General features: G+C 47.0%; 1 protein-coding gene across 2 annotated transcripts in view; it reads left to right on the forward strand.

The window, feature by feature from the left end:
- The first annotated feature begins 10,136 nt into the window (after positions 1–10,136).
- Positions 10,137–20,396, forward strand: part of Adamts17 (ADAM metallopeptidase with thrombospondin type 1 motif 17) — a 303,487-nt gene continuing 293,227 nt past the window's right edge. For both annotated transcript variants that reach the window (XM_076935565.1, XM_034511269.2), the window contains exons 1-2: positions 10,137–10,310; positions 10,647–11,017. In XM_076935565.1, the coding sequence (XP_076791680.1) occupies positions 10,235–10,310; positions 10,647–11,017 (447 nt within the window). In that variant the 5' untranslated portion in view covers positions 10,137–10,234. The remainder of the gene's footprint in view (positions 10,311–10,646; positions 11,018–20,396) is intronic.

The following is a 20,396-nucleotide window of genomic DNA, read 5'->3' on the forward strand; positions in this document are numbered from 1 at the left end:
CTAAGAATTAGGAGGAAGAAATCCATGTCCACGTGCATTTGGGGATCCATTCACTCCCTAGTAAAACAAACCAACAAGGAAGGTAGCAGGGAAGGTGGTGTCTGAGGGGCTTCTCCTGTGGTAGCCATGCTGCATCGTTTATATGTTAATTTCCTTGTGATTATTCATTCCCTTTTTACCCATGTTACATTTTGCCCATTTCCCCATGTGTTGGCCTCTTACAAAGACTTTTTGAAGGATTTTTCTGGAGACAAAGTCCTGATCTGGCCCCTAAGCTTTCTTAGCATCTGAAGTACCTGTTACAGAGTCCTGGCTCCTCCCAGCACTTCCCCCCTCCCCTTCCCCTAAACCTCTCCAGCCCCTGAGCTTCCCTTCCCTTCCCCCAGCTTCTGATTCCTATTAAAAACCCAGCCATTCCATCCATGTGCTCTCCTGGTTCCTCCTTTGATCTTCTTTGTCCTCCTGAACAAAGCTCTTGGTTCCTAGTCCCCTCTCCTGCCCCTCTCTCTTCTCTTCCTTTCTTATCCCCACACCTCCTCCATGAGCTGGGCTTGTCTGCTGGCCCTGTTCAGTTTGGACTCTAACAGAGGCCCCTGTTCTCTTCCTCATATCTACAATAAAAATCTCCTCCTCAGCCACACCTTGGAGTGGTCTCGCCTTCATTTTCATTCATCTGGTAGACAGCTGATTGCTTCTTCTTCCTCTTAGGAATTTGGTGGGAATATGGCGAGGGCAGCTACTCTAAAAGGGAGCGCTGCCCACTGGCCTCTGCATTTCCAGGTAAAACAGTGTCCTCCTCGAGAACCACATTTTAAAGACAGTTGTTCAGTTCCTGTGAGGGGACTCTCATCTGAGCTCTGTCTGTACCACACAGCTTCCCTTCCTCTCTACCCATCTTAGGACCAGATACAAGAGAAAATCCACTCTCATCTGGAGGCTCTTGATTTTTTTTCACCACCAAAGACGACTCAGGAGATTTTTTTTTTTTTAGAAAGAAGGCACTGCCACAAGTCTATTTGGGAGTTGTCAAACAGCCAAATTCCATCTTAGAGCAGGAACTTGGCCAGTGTCCACAGCATTTTGCCAAACCCTTCTTTATCAAGGTATGATTGACATTCAAATACTCTACCTGTTTACTGTATATAACTGAGTGGTCGCACCTCTCATTTTTAACTCCAGGAGATATTTTATTGGGAAATTCCAGTTATCATGGCTTGCAAAGTCAGGGGAGTCTATTTTAGTCAGAAAACAGAGCCATCTGTGACAAGACGGCTTCAGGAAGTATAGGGTTAATCTTGGGGGACACTAGAGAAGGGAGCAAGGAGGTGCTCAGTGGATAGGAGCATTTGCTGTAGACCAAACCTGGGCTAAAGAATGAGTCGTGCCTCAAAAACCAATAACAAAAAATAAAACAAAAATGACTGATTCAATATTGATGTTGTCAAGGTGCCTCAGCAGGTTAAAGCGATACAAGCCTAATGATCTCAATTAGATCCTAATGATTCTCAATTAGAAAGGCTGGTCTCAATGGCACATACCTGTAACCTGGCTCAGGGGACTTCTCTGGGACCCAACGAGGCTGTAATTGCATCTAAATGCATACACAGGTCTGTCTGCTTTCATGTACATGAAATCACACACAGGTACTCATACACACACACACACACACACACACACACACACACACACACACACGCACGCACGCAGAAAACAAAGAGAAAGCATCAGGAAGGGAAGAGAACCCACAGGCCTTGACTTCTGGTTAAGTTGTGAAGTGTCCCCAAGACCATCAGCTCCACCTTGCTGAGCATGCAAGCCAAGCTAGAAGACTGTGGCTTTAAAAGCTCATTAGATGGGCCAGGGAGGTAGTTCACTATGCAAAAGCACTTTATGTGAAAACCTGAAGACCCAAGTTCAACTCCTACAACTGTGGAAGGGAAGAACCAAGCTTAAAACTTGGGAGCTCTCAGCAACAGAAAGATTTATGTCAGAGCAGGGAATCAAAAGACAGATCCAGGAAAAATAAGTAACAAATTTAAAGATGACAAGTCAATCTAATAGAGAGAAAAAAAATTTCCATCCCCTTGTCTCTCTCTTTCTCTCTTTTACTCTCCCCATCTCTTTCTCTCTCCCTTTTTTCTTTCTTTTGTCTTTCTTATTTTTTGAGGTTTCAGGAACTGGATAACTCTGTGGGAGAGGGGGTCCTTAACTACGACTTTTGCCAGACAAAAATTAATTGGAAACGGATTATAGACCAAAATGTAAAGGCCAAAATAGTAAAGCTCCAATAAAACATAGGAAATATGCTTGAACTTGTTCACTGCTGGTGGGACCACAAAATATTATGGCTACTTAGGAAGAAAGTTTGGCAGCTTCTCACGAAATAAAACATGTTCTTATCACATAGTCCAGCCATTGTACTCCTCGGCACATTCACAGAAGTTGAAGCACACATCCATGTAAAAGGGAGCACACAGCTATTTATAGCAGCCTTCTTCCTAACTGCCAAACCTTGGAAGCAACCCAGACATCTCTCAATAAGTGGATGGATACATAAACAGCGGAACTCCCCGATAATTGGTATCTTTCTGCGCCATGAAGAAATGAGCTCTCAGGCCCAGTGACCCAGAGGGACTTTAAACATGTGTTAGTAAGTATAAGAAGCCAATCTCCAAAGGTTATATTCTATGTGATTCTGACCATAGAACATTCTGGAAAAAGAAAGCTGTGGAGGGAGTGAGAAGGTTGGTGGTGGCTGCCAAGATTCGAGGAGTGAAGAGTGTGCAGCAGAAACAAAGTGTCTGAAAGGCGGAGACTCCTCAGTCTGACACTGAACAGTGGTGGTGTGCAAGGCCCTGTGTATTTACCCCATAGATAAGGAAACTGTCCCACTCAAAGGATACATACACACCAAATGGCAATGGCTTGCCAGTGAATGCTCGTGTGCTGTAACAACTGTACTTGCTTTTGTGTATAGGATGTTGAGAGTGGGGGGGAAAGGGGAAAGGTGTGTGTGTGTGTGTGTGTGTGTATGTGAAAAGATACTCAAGAATCTACTTTTTTCCTCAGTTTTGCTCTAATTTGAACTGCTCAAGAAATAGTCTACTGAAATACAAGAAGAAAGTTGAAAAACCGTGTTAGAATCCAACAATATATTGACAAGAATAAACAAAGAGAGGGAAAATACCGGCACAACGCTGCCCAAGTCCAGGTAGGTGTGCCTCTTAGTGGAGAAGGAGTAGAGTGCTGTTTCTAACAGAACAGGCACTGTGCCATAATTTAGCCTGAGCAAGGTTCACGGTTTGTTTGTTTGTTTTATGTAAGTTTGGTACACATGTGTTTGTGTATGTGCACATGTGTGTGGAGGTACCTTCTTCCTCAGTTGTTCCTCACCTTATTTTTAAAAACAAGATCCATCACTGACCTTGGAACCTGATGCTCACTGTCTCAGCTGGACTGGCTGGCTAGCAAGGGAGGCCATGGAGCCCCCTGCCTCTGCCTCTGGCTCTGCCTCCGGCCCCCCCCCCCCCCCCGCCTCTGCCTCTGCCTCGGTCTGGTCTCCACCTTAGTGCAGTTACAGACACACCATGGCAGCTTTTTACACCAGTGCTAGGGATCAGGACTCAATTCCTCCTCCTTGAATGTTGAGCACTTTACAGACTAAACCCTCACCCCAGCTCCTCACATTTCTACTTTTTCATGATAAATATACTTATTATATGTCAATTATACCTTCTAATTTTATTATTTTTAAAGTGCTTATATCCTTTTTGTGCTCTTATGCTTTATGTGCTCTTACAAATTTTAAAGATTAAAGTAGACAAGGCTGAGTGAGCCAGGAGTTTACCATCAGGAAAATCTAAGCTCTGACTCCCAGTATCTGGGGCCTGGGCCCTGGGGACTCTTCTTTGTCCTGACGAATGAGGTATCAGTAAAGGTTGCACAAATAGCATGGCTGAACAGAAGCTGCTTGGGGTTTGGGGCTCTGGCATGTGGAAACAATGGCAGGAAAGGTGAGCTCCTTGTACATTTCAGGGTGACAAGCGGTGTGTGACCATGGCTGGCCAGCAGTTCTGGTGAACTCCTGATTCTATTGAGTGAACCATGACTACCATCTCATTAGGTTAGTTGCTAAAAAGTAAATCTAGAGCAATTCAGTGAGTTAAGTCAAACATTACACACCTCCAAGCAGAGTAACTAAATGGGGGTCACTCTGCTTAGAGAACTCAGAAACATGTTTGGCCCTGGGATCTACCTCAGAGAGAGAGGCAGCTGCTGCAGGCACCATTTCTGTTCTGTAATGGGGGGATCACTACCTCTTGTGTGTACAAACAGTCCAGGCCTGGGATAGAAGTGTGTGTGTGTGTGTGTGTGTGTGTGTGTGTGTGTGCGCGCGCGCACAGATCAAACTCAAAAGCAAGTGGACAAAAGGAGTTCAGTCAGTGAGCCCAGGACAGGTGACAGGCATAAGTGCCATAGGAGCCATACTCCCTAGCCCCCCAGTCCTTTCTGTGTCCTTTATTGTCGTAGTCTCTTGTCTTCCATAACTGCAATGTGCCTGTGACTTTGTCCACATGAAAACCTCCGGGAAGTGCCTGGTTGGCCATGTGCTTGGACCCTTACTTTGGAAACCGTATTTCACCTATTATTTCTATACGTAAAGGGATAAGACCTTTAGATGCCTCTGGATTGACCCCAGAACCAGCCAAGTTCAAGTCCTGTTCAGTCTTCTTACAACTCCTCACTTCCACTAGGAGACCCCTGTTGAGGATAATATTTAAAATTGCAGCACCCAATCTGGCTTGTTCTTAAGCAGCCGCCATGTTCCCGACTAGACAAGGCCTGAGGCCAAGAGCGGCGGCTGCTCTCACTGCTGCTTGGCTTTGACAGCAGCTCTGACCAGCCAGAAGTACCGGCCTTGCCACTCATGAGATGTCAGCATGGGAGATGGCTCTGCCAATCTACCACGCTGTCTCCACAAAGCTTGGCTGAACCCCAGAATACCTGCCATGCCCGGTACCCAGTACAAGGAAGACTCTTATGCTTAAAGATTATCCAATATTTATATATTTGGAAATGCTCAAATAACAAGATGCCCACACAATTAGAATAGTTTACCCAATTAACTAACCTAGATATGAATTAGATATGAATACCCAGGACTGTTCTTGATGTGTCTGTGGTTCTCCATGGCTGCTACCTCTCTTCAGCTCCTCCTCTTAGCTCCTCCTCTTCCTCTCCTCTGCTTCTCCCACATTACCTCCTCCCAAATTACCAAGCTTTATTGTAAAATGTAGCATCAGTAAGAAACCATCCTGCTACAGAACCCAACAGTCCAGCTACTAGCTCCACAAAGGAAAAGCCTTGTGGTGAGGCCCAGATGGACGCACTTGTGCTACAGGACATGTGGGTGTTTGTATGGAAGGGGCTCAGCCACCTCGGTTGGTCCCTGTGGATGAGCACCTATGGCACAGCTCAGGCCAGGGGGGAGGTCATAAGGAACACTGACACTGAACACTTGAGACACTGCATACCTGGTCCAGGTCTCTAAGGGAGTGGCTTCAAGGATGGAGCCAAGCTTCCAGCCCTGCCTTTAGGATGCATCTGTAGTCTAGCAAATGCACCACACAGCACCTGGGGCTTGTCTTGTGCCCACACTTAGGCCAGTTCTCACCCAGGTGCTCTGTCTTCGAGGGTCCCTGGGAGAAACACAGAGGTGAAGGGGACCATGGAATCAAGCCCGAAGAAAAAAAGAGAGTCAAAAGTGATGGGTTTCCCCACTTTTGTTCTTGGCAAGCCTCCTTCTGCTTCTGGAGGCTCCAGGGAAGGAGAATTTGATAGCCATGTAACTTCACCCTCAGATAGCCCCAGAGTAGTTGGGCTCACAGCCAAGCCCTCTGGGAGGGAAACTGCCAGCAATATCTTCAAAATCCATTTGTCTTCTCTTCTTGTGCCCTCCCCCTTCTTTACCGCTTCTATGCCCCCACTTCTGGCACCCTGTCCCCCAGGATCTTAGCTGGACAGATCTGGTTTCACCGTACTCTTCCAGTTCCAGCCACAGAACCATACCAAAGCTTTCCTTTGTTCTTTTCTTTTTCTCTTAATCCCTCGCCTTCCGCTCTGTAAGAGAGGATGCTGATCTGCTACATATTTGGTACCCACAGCTCCATCAACCTGCCATCTTTATAATAGTGCTTTAAGCTTTAATGGCATAAAAGCATTGGCTCAGATTTGTATCTCATCGTTTGAATTTTCAAGTTCAACACTGGTTTCAAAACAGTTTTATAGGGATGTAAAACTGCACGTTTCAAGTTATGCCACTTGTTATGGCACATGTAAGCACCCCTCAAACTGTCACCACATTTTCAATGAACATTCTTAATACCCCTAAAGTTTCCCTTCAGCATCCTCCTTCTGTGTACCCCCACTAATCGAATTAGTTTATATTCTCTAAAGTTTTATATAAATAAAACCATACACAATGGGCCTTTCTTTTAGTGTGGCTTTCTCCACTTAATAATCATTTTGAAGTTAATTTATATTGTGGCAGGCATTAACAATTCATTCCTCTTTATAAGCGACTAGAGTGACCTGTTGGCTATGGTCTTAGTATACTTTTGTTCACCTGTTCACCTGCTGATTGACTCTAGGATGTCTCCAGTTTGGGATTCTTAAAATAACATTTTATGTCATCAATCCTTCACAATTCTTTGTGTGGGTACCCAGGTTTGCATAGAAGCACGAAGTAACGGTGTAGCTGTGTGCTTAGTTTGTAAAGAAACCGTCAAGGGCTGTGGCTATAGTTTAGTTGGTAGAGCATTTGCCTATCATGCTAGAAGTTCTGGGTTTGATCCAGTACACAAAAGTATAAGCTTACCTGTAAAACTAGCATACAGGAAGTAAAGGTAGGAGTGTCAGAAGTTCAAGGCCATCTTCAGCCACACAGCAGGCTCAGTGTTGAGACCAGACTGATATGCATGAGACCTGGTCTCAAAATAGAATGAATAAGCAAGTAGTAAAAATAGCCAAAATGCTTTCTAAAGCGGTTGTGCTATTTCACAGTCTTACCAGTTGTGCCTGTGAATTCTAGCTCCACTGGTTCCCTCCAGTACTTGTCTGGTGTGCTGCCTATTTTTTTTTTTTTTTTTTTTTTGTGCTGCCTATTTTTAACCCTTTCTAATAGGTATACAATAGTCATTTCATTATGGTTCATTTGCATATGACCAAAGACAAACAACGTTGACTGTCTTTATAAATCTTATTTTCTATTTGTCTGTCTTCTTGGGTAAGATGTCTGTTTGAGCCTTGCTCACTTTTAAAGAACTGGGTTGAATTCCCTTGTGTATTGTATTTTATTAAGATGAAAATTTTGTAACCAAGAAGTCATCGTTTTAGCATCTTCAGTGTACGACCCATAGCATCAAACGCATTAGCAATGTTGCCCAGCCAGCACCATTATCATTTTCAAACCTTACATCATCCTACAGGACACTCCATGCCTATTAAGTGACGCCTCTCACTCCAGCTTCTGGCAATCTCGATCTTATGCACTGAACCATATGGTAACTTTCTATTTAATTTTTTGAGACATTTCTCACTACTTCGAAAGAGATTGCAAAGTGCTACTTTCCCACTATGAATGGACAGATTCCAGTCTCCTCACTTCCTCACTGACGATGCTATTGTTCCTTGCAGTGGTTGGTTTTAGAACGTAAGACAAATAGCATGTAATGAACAGCTGCTCTCTGCTCACTTGAGCTCAGTGGAGCTCTGGACATTAGCAATTAAGTGTATTTGATAAACACAGTTTGGTTACAGAGAACTGGTCACAGTTTGTCCACTCGGTTGTGCCTTTCAAAGCATCCTTTATAGTGGAAGAACACTTTGAGAGGCATACATAAAAGAGGAGAGACGCTACCGAGCTGCAGATCTTCTGGCAAACATTTATTAGTGTTGCTACACATCAGCAAAGCCTGGGGTGCTGGGTGCAGACATACACATTAGCAAGGTGGGGTTATTTAAACAACGGAGGCCTTCCATGTCCCGTTGCTTTCTCACTAACAGAGGACTACTTAACATCTGGCCCCTAATCATTGTTGCTGGTTTTAATCCAACCTCCATGAGTTTGCCAAACTGAAACTAGTCCAGACAAGAAAGAATGACAAACAATGAACTGAGAGGGACATGGGTTCGATGCTTGCTTAGCACATTTGACAGCTGGAGTGTTGTCAGGTAGTCAGCAGATAAGACTGCTCACACATGGGTTTAAGCCAATAAAAAGTCTATTAGCAAGCCAGTGATTACATGGGGTGTCCGGGATCTTAGTGTAGTCCTGAGCTTTCCCTGGGGTGAGCTTTTAAGCACAAAAACTATGCCCTGGGTTGACATACTGTTAACAAGAACAGTTAGCTAGAAGCAAAACTACAGAAATAAAAAGCAAGGTTAGTCCATTTAGAGACTGTCCTATAACTATGGTAGTTATAGGCCTTTAGTTTGGCTTTGGAAGGTGATGGTGTCTACGTGCTGTGTTTTACAGTCTGCATGGTATCTCTACCATGGAGTCAGTTGTGCTAATGTCTGGGGCCCTGTTACAGGAAGAGTCTTTGAAACACCTGATTTGATCAATCACTTTTCTTCTTTTATTCATATATTCAGTAATTCTAACAAAGTGCTCATGCTATGTCAGGCATCTCACAGGCCCTTGTTTTAATTTTCAAGAATAGTCCAAATGATTAGAAGTTCACCCTCCAAGGGGAGGCAGCATAGCTTAGCTCCTTGGTTTACAGAGAAGAAACTGAACAACTCTCAGGAGAAAAAAAAAAAAACAAACAAACAAACAAACAAACAAAAAAAAAACCTCCCCAGGGCTGTAACTACAGCTAGCTGCTGTGTGACCACACACAGATGGAGCTAAACTTCCCCTTTTCTTCCTGGTTCCCACACAGAATGGTGAGGTCATGGTCAAGTTCTCAAAGCTCAAGCATGGCAAAGCCCTACCCATAGCCACCGACAGAGCCTGACCCATACTGCTCGGTCACCTGCAGGTGACAGCCACTGGATCAGAGACTAGGTCAGCAGCACATTCTGTGACAAGCCTTTGTGGAGAGCTACAGACAACTTACCAGGGCAGAGACATCAAACTTAGGGAAACTCACCAGTGTTAACCTCATCTCTGGATGCTTTCTGGTAATACAGCCCTGTGATGAAGTCTAGATCTTGCGATGAAGGGGTGAGTGGTGGCCTGTCGTATTTTGGCTTTTTGAAACAGGCAAGCAAACAGACAAAGAGAGGTGAGATGGGGAGCCCTCTGTGACCGCTGTGGTATCCTTGTGCTCAGTCAGTCCCGCTTTCTGTAAGACGATTTTAAAGAGGCCAATGGAATTCCCTGTAGGGATCAGCTAAGAAATAATATCTGGTTAGATTCAGTGTCCTACTATGCAAAGCTCAGCTAATATACCTCCCTAAACACACCTGACCTATGGTCAGGCTCACAAATTCAAGGGATGGTTCTGACAGAAACTAGCTGTTCAATTTAAGCAAACTCCTTACGTTTTCTTTTCCCCCAGTTTCCAGGTCTTCAGGGGAGTATTATCATGCTCTCGCATTCCTGGCTTCTGTGAATGTAAAGACTTCAAGAAGCCATCTGGGTGTGGATAAACTGTAGATACAGAAGTCAGGTATGGATTCAGGTGTGCTAGAAAGACTGGTCTAGGTCTTTCCAGCCCAAACAAATCAAAAATAGGAGTCACTTCAATACATAGAGATTTTTTTTTTTCTGGTACCGAACTGGTTGGTCTGGCCTATCTTCCTGGGAAGCTATAGCAGCAGCCTTAGAGGTGATCTCCCAACTGAGAGCAAACTGAAGACCAGGTTGGTGTCCCCCTGGCTGCTCCAGGATCCCGCAACCGAGTCGGCTCGCGCCTGCCACCTGGTGTCACAGCCTACCTACTGCCTAGAAACCACGTGTAAGAAAGTGCTTACAACCTAACTACGCACGTTGGTTTCGACCGGCCCTAACCAATACGGACAGGGAAGGCGGGGCAGAGGAAAGCAAAAGCCCAATCACCGCCTACTTTCCAAGGAGAAGGTGGGGCTTAGTATTTACCATGTTGGGTTTGTCCGCAGCGCTAATTACTTTTTCCAAAGGCTGCAGGGCTTCACTCCGGCTGGCGTCGCCTCCTCGCGCGCCCCAGCTCTGCCGCTACGGTCTTGGGGGCTGCTGGTCCCGAGTACCATGTGTGACGGCACCCTGCTGCCCCCTCTCGTCCTGCCCTTGCTGCTGCTGGTGTGGGGGCTGGACCCGGGCACAGGTAGCGTTCCTAGCTCTCGCGGCCACCTTCCCGGTGCCTTCCCGAAGCATCCTGGCGCCCGGGTGCATGGGTGGACCGCTGACAGCATCCCCGGAGGAGGAGAGCAAAGGCCGCGGGTGGAGAACTGGTCTCCGGTTCCCTCTCAGCACGCCGATGGCGTTCTGTTCCTGGGTGCGATCGAGTGGCTTCGCCGGCTCAGAGAGGCCCGGCTCGGGGAGGGAAGGAAGTGCGGGGTCACGGCTGCGTGAGACCCACAGAGACCGGCTAGCCAGCGCCGGAGCGGCCGACAGCCCTGGTGGCCAGGCCGGTGCTGACGCGTGTCCTCTCTCCCCGCAGCTGTCGGCGACGCGGCGGCCGACGTGGAGGTGGTGCTCCCGAGGCGGCTGCTCCCGGACGACGTGCACCTGCAGCTGCTGCCGGGAGCAGCGGGGCTCCGGCGGTGGCGGCTACCGCGAGCATCTCCAGGTGGCCCTCGAGCCGGGCAAGGAGAGCGCGCCCTGCTGCTGCACCTGCCGGCCTTTGGGCGCGACCTATACCTGCATCTGCGTCGCGACCTGCGCTTCTTGTCCCCAGGCTTCGAGGTGGAGGAGGCGGGTGTCTCGGGGCGCAGCGGACACCCTGCCGAGCTGTGCTTCTACTCTGGACGAGTCCTGGGCCACCCGGGCTCCCTCGTGTCCCTCAGCGCCTGCGGCGCCGCCGGCGGCCTGGTATTCCCCGCGCCCCCTATGGGTCTGCCCTGCCCAGTCTGTTGCTTCTCCTGGGGTGGTCCCGCGGAGGGTTGGGCGGGAGAAGACCTACCTCTCCATCTCCTTCACTTGGCCTTTCAGACTGTGCTTTCCTAGCAGAGGGAGCACAAGGGAAGGCCTGTCATTGTCCTGGCTTCTGTTGTGTGCTGAACCTGGCCGAGGTGGGGTTGCACTGAGATATTAGCTATAGCTCACCTAGAGGGAAGAATATGAACCTGTCGTTCCCAATCTCCCAGCATCAGCACAGGTGTGTATGTTTTCTGCATGTTATGGGGAAGCACTAAAGTGTTCATTTCCTCTGTTTGGGAATGGGGTATCTATGTACCTCTCTTCTGTCCCTTGATCGTTCTTATACTAAGAGGGGACCCAAGGCAGGCCATGGTTAGTCTCATTTTTGTTAGCTGAAAGGTAAGACCAAGAGAGGAACTATAGTCAGTACCTTTACTTTCTCACTTCACAGTAGGCATTTATCTGGATGCACCCTTGATGAGAACTGTGGGGTGCTCACCTGACCCCAGGTGTAAGCCTTGCACTTACACTTTCTCTTCTCAAAGACCTTGCCTCACTGTGTTTGAGACATCTGTGACAAGTGCAAGGAGAGGCACAGGAAGTTTGGGGCGGTTTTGCTCTCTTTGGGCTCACACTTGAGCACTTGGCTACGTTGGTGCCCAGCCAAATTCTTCTCTGCTTCTCCAGGGTGCCCCCAAGGAGAGCACGTGGCTGGCAGATGGTTTGTTCCCGGAAGAGCCTGGCATCACTCAGAGCATGCAGTATCTGCATTGTTTTCCTATATGTTGTCACAGCAGACCTCTGGGATAGTCGATTTTTGATACTGTGTTTTGGCAGCCCACCCTGGGACAGAGAAGCTGCCCCTTCACTTACCTTACATCGCCACCTACACAGCCAGTGGCAAAGTGTGAAAGCCCACGACTCCAAGATTTTACTTGACGACGCTTCTGTCTTCTTAGTAGTGGGTCAGTGTTGGGTGACCTGTGGATATAATTTCCAGGAGCAGCCTAATTTTCAGGAAAATTTAAAGGTCTCATTTTATTTTTGTTTAACTGGGAGACATTGGCAGCCTCCGCAAGAGAAGGCAAAGGCACAGATTGTGGCGGGGCCTGGTAGGTATCAGTGTGGAACGGGGGCACAGGGGAGCTGTGGGCGAAGAGGCTTAAGTGGAGTGAGAAAGGCTCAGATCACTTTAGGACTCGGGTCAGTGCTGTATCATGTTCTGGGAGGGACTCAAAGGCCCACATCACTTCTCTCGTTTTTTTTCTTCTTCTTCTTTGCCAAAGTGTTTCAAGTCTAGGTCACATCCCTGTACCGTACATAGAAACATCTGAATCCCATTTGCTGCGGTTTCATGAATTTCTGGAGAGGTCAGAGTTTATACTTCTTGGTGTAAAGTTTCCAGCGAGGAGCTATCTGTGAAGGAGCCCAGGCTGGAAATCTGGAGAACATTGATGTAAAGTCCTCCCAGAGTGATTGCTGAGCCTCCTCTCTCGGATAGCATTTGAGCCAACTTTTCAGGAAGACTGCACTGCCCTTTGGCACCATGTGAGGGCGCTGTGCCTTAGAGAAAGGAACCCAGCCAAGACTCTTGAGTTCACCCCAGCCAGTTGCGGGTGGACTTGTAAGTCTTGAGATTTTTCAATTCCAGTTTGAGGAGACACTGCTGTTGTTTAGTCTGCCTTATTCATCCTGTTCGTGCAAGTTGCACATTGGACACTCTCCTCTGGTACACGTAGACAGAGGCCGAGAGCAGGAGGGAAGAGACATGACTGGCAGCTAGTCTCTTAGCATCAAGGTGACTGAAGGACACAAAGGAAAAAAAGTCTCTGACCTTTAGCTACCTGAGATTGCCCTGTACCCCATCTTTGGCTTGGTTGTCCTCCCAGGTGGGTGGTAAAGCTATGCTAGGTCCCTTAAGTAGGGTAGAAGCTCTCTGAAGTGTGCAGTTGTGCGTGTGTTTGCCAGGATAGTCTCAGCTACAAGACATGGGTAAGGGGCATGGTCCAGAAGATAGCTCTTGGTAGCTGTTGGGTGGGGGTATTCCAAAAGCCTTCTTGTATTGAAAGACTCATGTTGAGCAGGGATTGGCAGGCTTTGCCTAGAAAGGAGCAGAAAGTGAGTATTTTACACATTTCAAGTCATCTAGTCTCAGTCCTGTCTTCCCAATGCTGCCAATGCTGTTCTTTTTGAGTGACGGCACCTATGTGAGGTGTATAAACGTGTGGGTATGGCTATGTTTAACCTCCTCTATCCTGAATGCTGGGTAGTATTTTGGTTGTTAGTATGTTTTGCCATAGCTAATGTCTACAAATGGCTGTGTCCTCACGGGGGCCGGAATAGTGTGCGCTCTGTCTGTCTTCCTGGCATTTGTGCTGTCTGTGCTCAGAGCTATTGCGACTTTGTTTAAAGGGAGCTACATTGCCAGGACAGAGCACTGCTAAATTGTTTATAGGGCACAGAGTATAACTCACCCCCTTCCCCCTGTGTTGGAGGCAGGGAGAGGCGTGGGTCTTTGGTGTTTCCTCTTCTCTGTCTTATCAGGAAGAGCTATGCCAGCTGCACTTTTTGGATCTTCAAAGACCCCAGGCCCAAGGATTAATTGTTTTCTGTTTCTGCTGCTTCGTTTTATTTACATTTCATGGAGTCTTTAGATGTAGCGTAGTTTTGGAAGGATTCCTGTAACCATGGAATCGGAAAGCAAGGAGCTTTAGGCTGGTGGAGAAGGTATCTCTCCTAATGAATTTACCCAAGCCTCCTGTAACTAACACTGGGTGGCAGAGGACCAGCAGAATTCCAAACTGAACTTCATGGATTGTCAGGGCAGTGGGGGCAGGGGAGGGAAGCTTCAGGGAGAGAGACTGAGTGTCAGTTGCAGCAAAGGCTCTTCATGGCTTGTCTGAAGTGAGCGTTGGTGAAATGACTGTTTTAGGAATGGGGAAGGAAGGCTGCAGGCTGCCATTGGGTCTGATGGACTGAGCAGTGGCTGTTCTGGAAGCTCTGCAGAAGCTTTGCTCACTCCACTGTGGCCAAGGATGCGGCCTGCAGGGAAATACCGTATACGAGCCGTAGTGCCAGAGAGGACACCAAATCGCTCTGGCTGTGGAACATTAAGTAGCCAGTCCGATTTCCAAGACCATCCCAGAAGGAGCAAGAAGAATAAAGTGCCCCTAGGTCTGCCTCTTCTGAAGTCACGGCTGTGCTCCACACAGCATGGCGTCTCTGTCAGGAGAAGTAGACAGCGAGTTGGTTATCTTGGTGACCACCTTTGCTCTGGCTGGTCAGAAAAGAGAGCACCATTTTTGTGACCCACCATGGGCATGTGTGTGCTGTGTGGGGTGGGATGGTAGGGGGTGTACCTTTTACAATCACTTGTAGAGTTCTTACGGTTCTCTTGGAGCCCTTAGAGAGGACACACTTTGGTTTTTAGGGGAGGAAGTGTGTGTAGATAGGAAAGAATGGAGGCCGAGGCTTCCTACCCAGTGAGTTCTCCAGCAGCAGCTGAGGTTATGAGAGGCTGGCGGTGTTGTCCTAAGGAAAGCAGCTGGCAGGCACATGGCCCTTGGAATCAGGAGACAGGGTTGAGATGCTGGCCTTGCACTTTACGAGATAGCATTATCCAGCTGTCTGTGGTTGGTCCATTATTAACTTGCCCAGTTTTCTAATGCAAACTTTCTTGGTCAAGTGCAGCTGGATAGGGCTTAGTCTGGGCAAAATTCTTAGAGTATGGCAACTACTCAGAAGAGATCAGACAGATTAAACTGAGTTGTTATCATTATGCAAGTCATCACTATATTGACATAGGTACAGTCAATTCATATCACTAAAGAACTGGTCATGTAAATCATAAATATGTTGGGAAATACAGAACACATTCTTAGGTCTTTGAAGAAGGGCAAAAGACTGCTGTGGAGTTTGAAGCTGAAGATGGAAGAATTAAAGAGAATCTGACCAGAAAATTCCAAGGCCTCTAGCTTCCTCTTGGGAGGGCACTCACACAGCTTCAGCGTGACCTCCTCTCCTTTGACCTCTCTCCCTGTTCTTTGCACTTTTAATCATTCTGTTTCACCCACCCGCAGCTTTCCAGAACTTTCCAGAACTTCTTAGGATGCCAGGCTCTGACTCCGTTCTAAACGAGTCTTAGTGGGGCTCAGGTTTCTCTTTGGAATTCTGCCAAGTGACATCATTTTTCTAGAAAGAAAATCTCAAGGTGGAATGATGACCCAGAGTCCTCTTAAACTGACTGCATTCTTATGTGTACATGCCTGTGTGTTTGTTCGTGTGTGTGTGTGTGTGTGTGTGTGTGTGTGTGTGTGTGTGTGTATGCATGCATGCTGAGATTACATGTCCTCCCCTTTACACAAGTTCTGAGAATCAAACCCAGGTCTTCATGCTTGCAAGACTCTTTCCCTACTAAGCTGGCTCCTCAGCTCCTGGCTGCATTCTTGAAGTATATTCTCCCAATGCGGAATGGCAGCAAAGGCCTGACCTTCGTTAGCTGTGGATGACAGGAAATGTCTCTGCAACCTTTATATTTGAAACAATCACCATCACTGTCTGGTCTTTCTCAGGAGGCCGGGGGGGGGGTACACTTTTCTGCTCAGGAATGCAAATGCATGGGGGGAAAAGGCCTGGTCATTTTGAGACTGACCTTGAGCCAGTCCTTAACTCTTTTGAAGCTCTCCTCACTTGAAGCCATTCAAAGGATAAGTGACATTGGCCTTGCCCTGCTGTTGATGGAATAGAATAAGATCTATCTGTAAAATCTTTCACTGAGAGCCTGACTTATTAAGACATTAAAACCAGGTTTCTCCTATAGTCAGTCCTATGGATTTATTTCCAGTTATAAATCAACCGGTCAGCACAGTTGATCAAATAAATCACCTTTCCATACCTGCCATGGGCAGAATGCTTGGGTAGGCTCCTACCAAGCCTCAGAGATAAATTTGACGCAGCCCTGTCTGAGAAGATGGTCCTCATGTGCATAGAAGGAAGGCTCACTGCAGCTTTTGTGGAAGATGAACTTGAGGAATGATAGAGAATTCTGGAAGATAGAAACTGGAGCCAGGCAGGGCAGAGCCTCAGTCAAAAGAGGGTTGGAGCTGAAGGGAGTGAATCTCATGTTCTAGGACAGAGGAGTTATGGCCAAGCGACCAAGGCTTAGGTCCTCCCAAGACCTATGAGTTGGTAGTGGTACTGGGAGGGTAGGATGGCCTATTTAGGGGATGATGGGAGATGAACTGAATGGACATGTTAGGATGTGATGGTACACCAGATGGTGGCATGTGAAATTTCCCATAGAACAGTGGTTCTCAGCTCTGAGCAGAGACCCTGCCGGGCTGGTTAAACTGACCAATGAGCCCAACTCATGGGCCATTTGTAGGTGCTCCTGCTGCTGCTGTTGGTCCAGGTTTACACTTGGGCCAAATGGTGACAAAGGATTTTGTAGCAGTTGTCTGGGGATATCCTGGTGAGAACATAGTGGAGAAGACTGGAGGAGGGACCTGTGGGTTGACCTGCTCAGGCTGATGGGGGAAATAACCATGGGAAGGATGGCAGCCACACAAGGGAGTCTTCACAGAGAGCTTGCGGCTCTTTTGAGCTATCTGACTGCAGTGAGCAGAAATGGAGAGGCCAGCAAGGGGCCTGGCATCTGGATTCAGGAGTTCCACATTTGCAGATGTGGCAGCGAGACTGAGGGTACAGGTTGAGAAGGCCCTCATGTCTGTGTGTACTGCATGGGTGTTGGGAAGGCTCCAATGATCTAGTTGGCTCAGTAGGATCTGGCAGGTTCTATACCTCTCCTTCACACCAACCAAACCCCTGCACATACAGAACATGAGGGCAATTTTGACTGCTACCCTGCACACACTGACATGACAGAGACAGCATAGGCCTGAGAATCCCTACATAACTCTTGGGGCAACACTGCAGTGTTCCAGCCTTATAGTCATGGGATGGCCCAGGTTCCAAATCCAGGTGCTTCTAGACATGAAAGTCAAGGCCTGAGGTAGCTTGAGTCTCCACATCCTGTTAAAACCTATGGTGGTAGATCTTGTCTATGGCTGTCCACCGAATTTCCTGATGAGCTATCTAATCCATCCCAGAGTGGGGCCTGGATGTCAGGGCTCTTCGCGTAATACTAAAACATCATGTAGCTGGGGATGATAGCTCCCAGTCAAGTGCCCTTTGGGGTAGCTAGTTTAGTGATATCTGAGCCAGCTTGAGAAAAATCAGGAAGGATCTGGTTCTGATCCTGCCTCTGTGGAACTATTTGGTTGTAAAAATGTCTGATAACATGGGGACAAACATTGGACTGCTGGGAGTGGGGGCTTGGGCAAGGAGTTGGGGGTAAGGGGGAGATGAGGAGGACCGGAGACCACTTAAGAGTAAGAATGTGAGTGGGGGACACAAATGGCATATACATGCTTTTGACACAAGTTGTACATATTTATGGGACAACAGCGCATCTTATTCCCAGGCCTGTGCAGGTAGGATGAGGGTTAGAATTACCCATGGGGCCTCTAGACCAGTGGTTCTCAACCCGTGGCCTGCCACCCCTTGTGGGGTGGGGCACCAAGTTGCTCTTTTACAGGGGTCACATGTCAGATATCATGCATATCAGATATTTACATTAGGATTCATAACAGTAACAAAATTACAGTTATGAAGTAGCAACAAAAGTAATGTTATGGTTGGGGGTCACCACTACATGAGGAACTGAATTTAAAGGGTTTCAATGTTAGGAAGGTTGAGAACTACTGTTCTAAATGATGCAAGTGAGACCTGGAGGTGGGGTTCCATGGCTAGCCCACAGGCTGGCAAGTTTATGTAGCTGTTTTTTTTTTTTTTTTTCACATATTTGTCCTGGTTATGTCTATGTTTGAAGGTATGATCCAATGAGGACTGAAAGCTGCCAGCTGAAGTACAGTTGACCTGTTCCATCTCTCCAGCACTGTTCTCTTCCTGCCCCAGTAGAAGGAAAGCTGTATGTGGGACCCCCCCTCCCCCAAAAAAGATGCCCTGAAAAAAATCCTTTCACTAAAGTAAGAGATTTTGATTATGTGTGTGAAGGGTTTCCCACCAGACGGGCATCTCTATCTCTAGGCTGCTCCACACACTGCATGAGAAGAATAACTGGCTTTGAAGGGACTGGGGGACTGGAGCCGGCTTTGGCCTCCCACTGTCAGAGTGCTTCCAGAAGAACCCAGCCTTGCATTAGAGCTGAGGGCCAATTATTACAGAAGGCGTGGTCGGTATTTGAGTCTCTGCACCTGCCCACCTCTTCCCTTCATACTCTCTGAGAAGTCTGAGTAAGCAAACTCAAGTTTTAACCTCCAAGTAGAGGGGGGCAGGGAGGGAGAGAGATGGGAGGAGGGAGAGAAGCTAGGCTCTCCTGCAGGTCACACACAGTGCCACGCTGAGACAGTCTCATTTAGGCAGTAAAGTCTGTGAGTTGATCTTGGCAAAGGTTCTTATAAAATCAGAACCTTGAACTCTGCTTAGAGCTGGAAGTATGGTCTCACACTGCATGCTGGGAAGGATTCGAGGTTGTAGGTGCTCTGAGGAGCTGATCTGATCTACTCTTCCCATGTAGAACCTAACAAGCTTATTTGGCCTAAAGAAGATGGTCCCCAGCTTGAGATAAGCTGCAGTGTTGTTCAGAGGATAGTATTGTTAAATTGCCCTCAGACCAGCACTGTCTGTCATTGTTGGGGGACTTGTTAGAAGGGCACATTGTTGAACCTAACCCAAGGTTTCTAGGTGATTCTGCCACATAGGGCTTGAACCCCTGGGTCAGTATGATGTTTTTTTTTTTTTTCTTTGTGAGAAATATAAGTACATGCTTTGGGGGGGGGGGTCAAAGGTCAATCCTGGCTATCCTTAGATACTGTATGCCTTGCTTTTTAAAATGAGACCTGGTTCCTCTTTGTAGGCTCCACTGACTGGCTAGTAAGCCCCAGGGAGCCTCCTGTTTCTGCCTCTCTAGTGTTGGGATTATAAGCATGTGCATCATGTCTGGCTTTCATGCTTCCTTGGCAAGCTCTTTACCTACCATGGCTTTAGACATGGAAGGAGGCGAGGATGAATATGTGTATGCTTGACTCCTTAAGGTAGGTCTGCCCAGTCTGAACCTGTGCTGGGCGAGGCAGGCCTGAGCTGTGCGGCTCAGGAGAGGGGATGCTGCAAACATTAGCGTTCAGAGTGGGACATTTCACCTTTGGCAGCTTCAGCTTCTTGTGGGAGGTTTGCTTTGCTTTGCTGTCTGCATATAAGGAAGGACAGTCACAGAAGGCATCCCAGGCAGGGCGGGCCAGCTGCTTCAACACAGTCAGCATTACTTCCAGGGAAAGTCCTCTATATACCCCCCATTAATATTTACACTACCAAAATGATAAATTAACCTGGGTGTGTTAGTGTACATTTTTAATCCCAGCACTCTGGAGATGTCTGTGAGTTCTAGGCTAGCCAGGGAGACTCTGTCTCAAAAAGAAAAAAAAATTGACAAGTTAAAAATACTAGTTTTTAAGTTTTTCATTTGATTCATAAATCTTATTAGGTAGCAAGTATTTACACTCACTGTTAAGAGGATTATGATTTATCTTTAGGCTCGTTTACAAATGTGATTTTTCACTTTAAATATCCAGTGCTGTCTTAGAAATTTAACATTCAATTTCGTTTTCAAGTTCTTTTGGCTATCTGGAATCAAGCCTTTCACTAGGGTTTGAGATTATATAAACCATTCTTCTGAGCCTGACAACCCTGCCTTATAAATACAGGAAGGCCTGAGGTCTTATTACACACCTTAATACTGTTTCTAAGATGGCCATTTAAAATTAGAATACAAAAATCAAATCCTTAGACACTCTCTTGGTTTCTCTTAAAGTTTCAAGTTTGGGGTGGAAATTTGTAAGTCATCCTCTACCCCTTGGAATTAATACTACATGTGGGCCTGGTTCCTTTGTCTTAGTGTTTATTTTAAATATCCTCAAAGAAGGACAAGATACATTTTCCCACTAGGGATATAACGTTCTGGCCCAGCAGTTTGAAAGGTGCCGCCATAGTAGATTACCACACTTGTTTTGCACTTTAGAGATAGGGTCTCATTTATCCCAAGCTAGACTCAAACTCTTGATCCTTCTGCCTCAGGCTCTCAAGAGCTGGGCTTATGGGTGTGTGCCACTACACCTAGCTCAAATAGAGCACTGAGATTAACTTAATGTGTATGGCTGTTCTGTTTGCATGTAAGTCTATGCACCCCATGTGCATGGTAGTCAAGGAGGCCAGAAAAGGGGGTTCGATCCCCTGAAATGGGAGTTAACAGTTGTGA

This window comes from Arvicanthis niloticus, chromosome 1 (assembly GCF_011762505.2).
Source record: "Arvicanthis niloticus isolate mArvNil1 chromosome 1, mArvNil1.pat.X, whole genome shotgun sequence".
NCBI lineage: Eukaryota > Metazoa > Chordata > Mammalia > Rodentia > Muridae > Arvicanthis > Arvicanthis niloticus.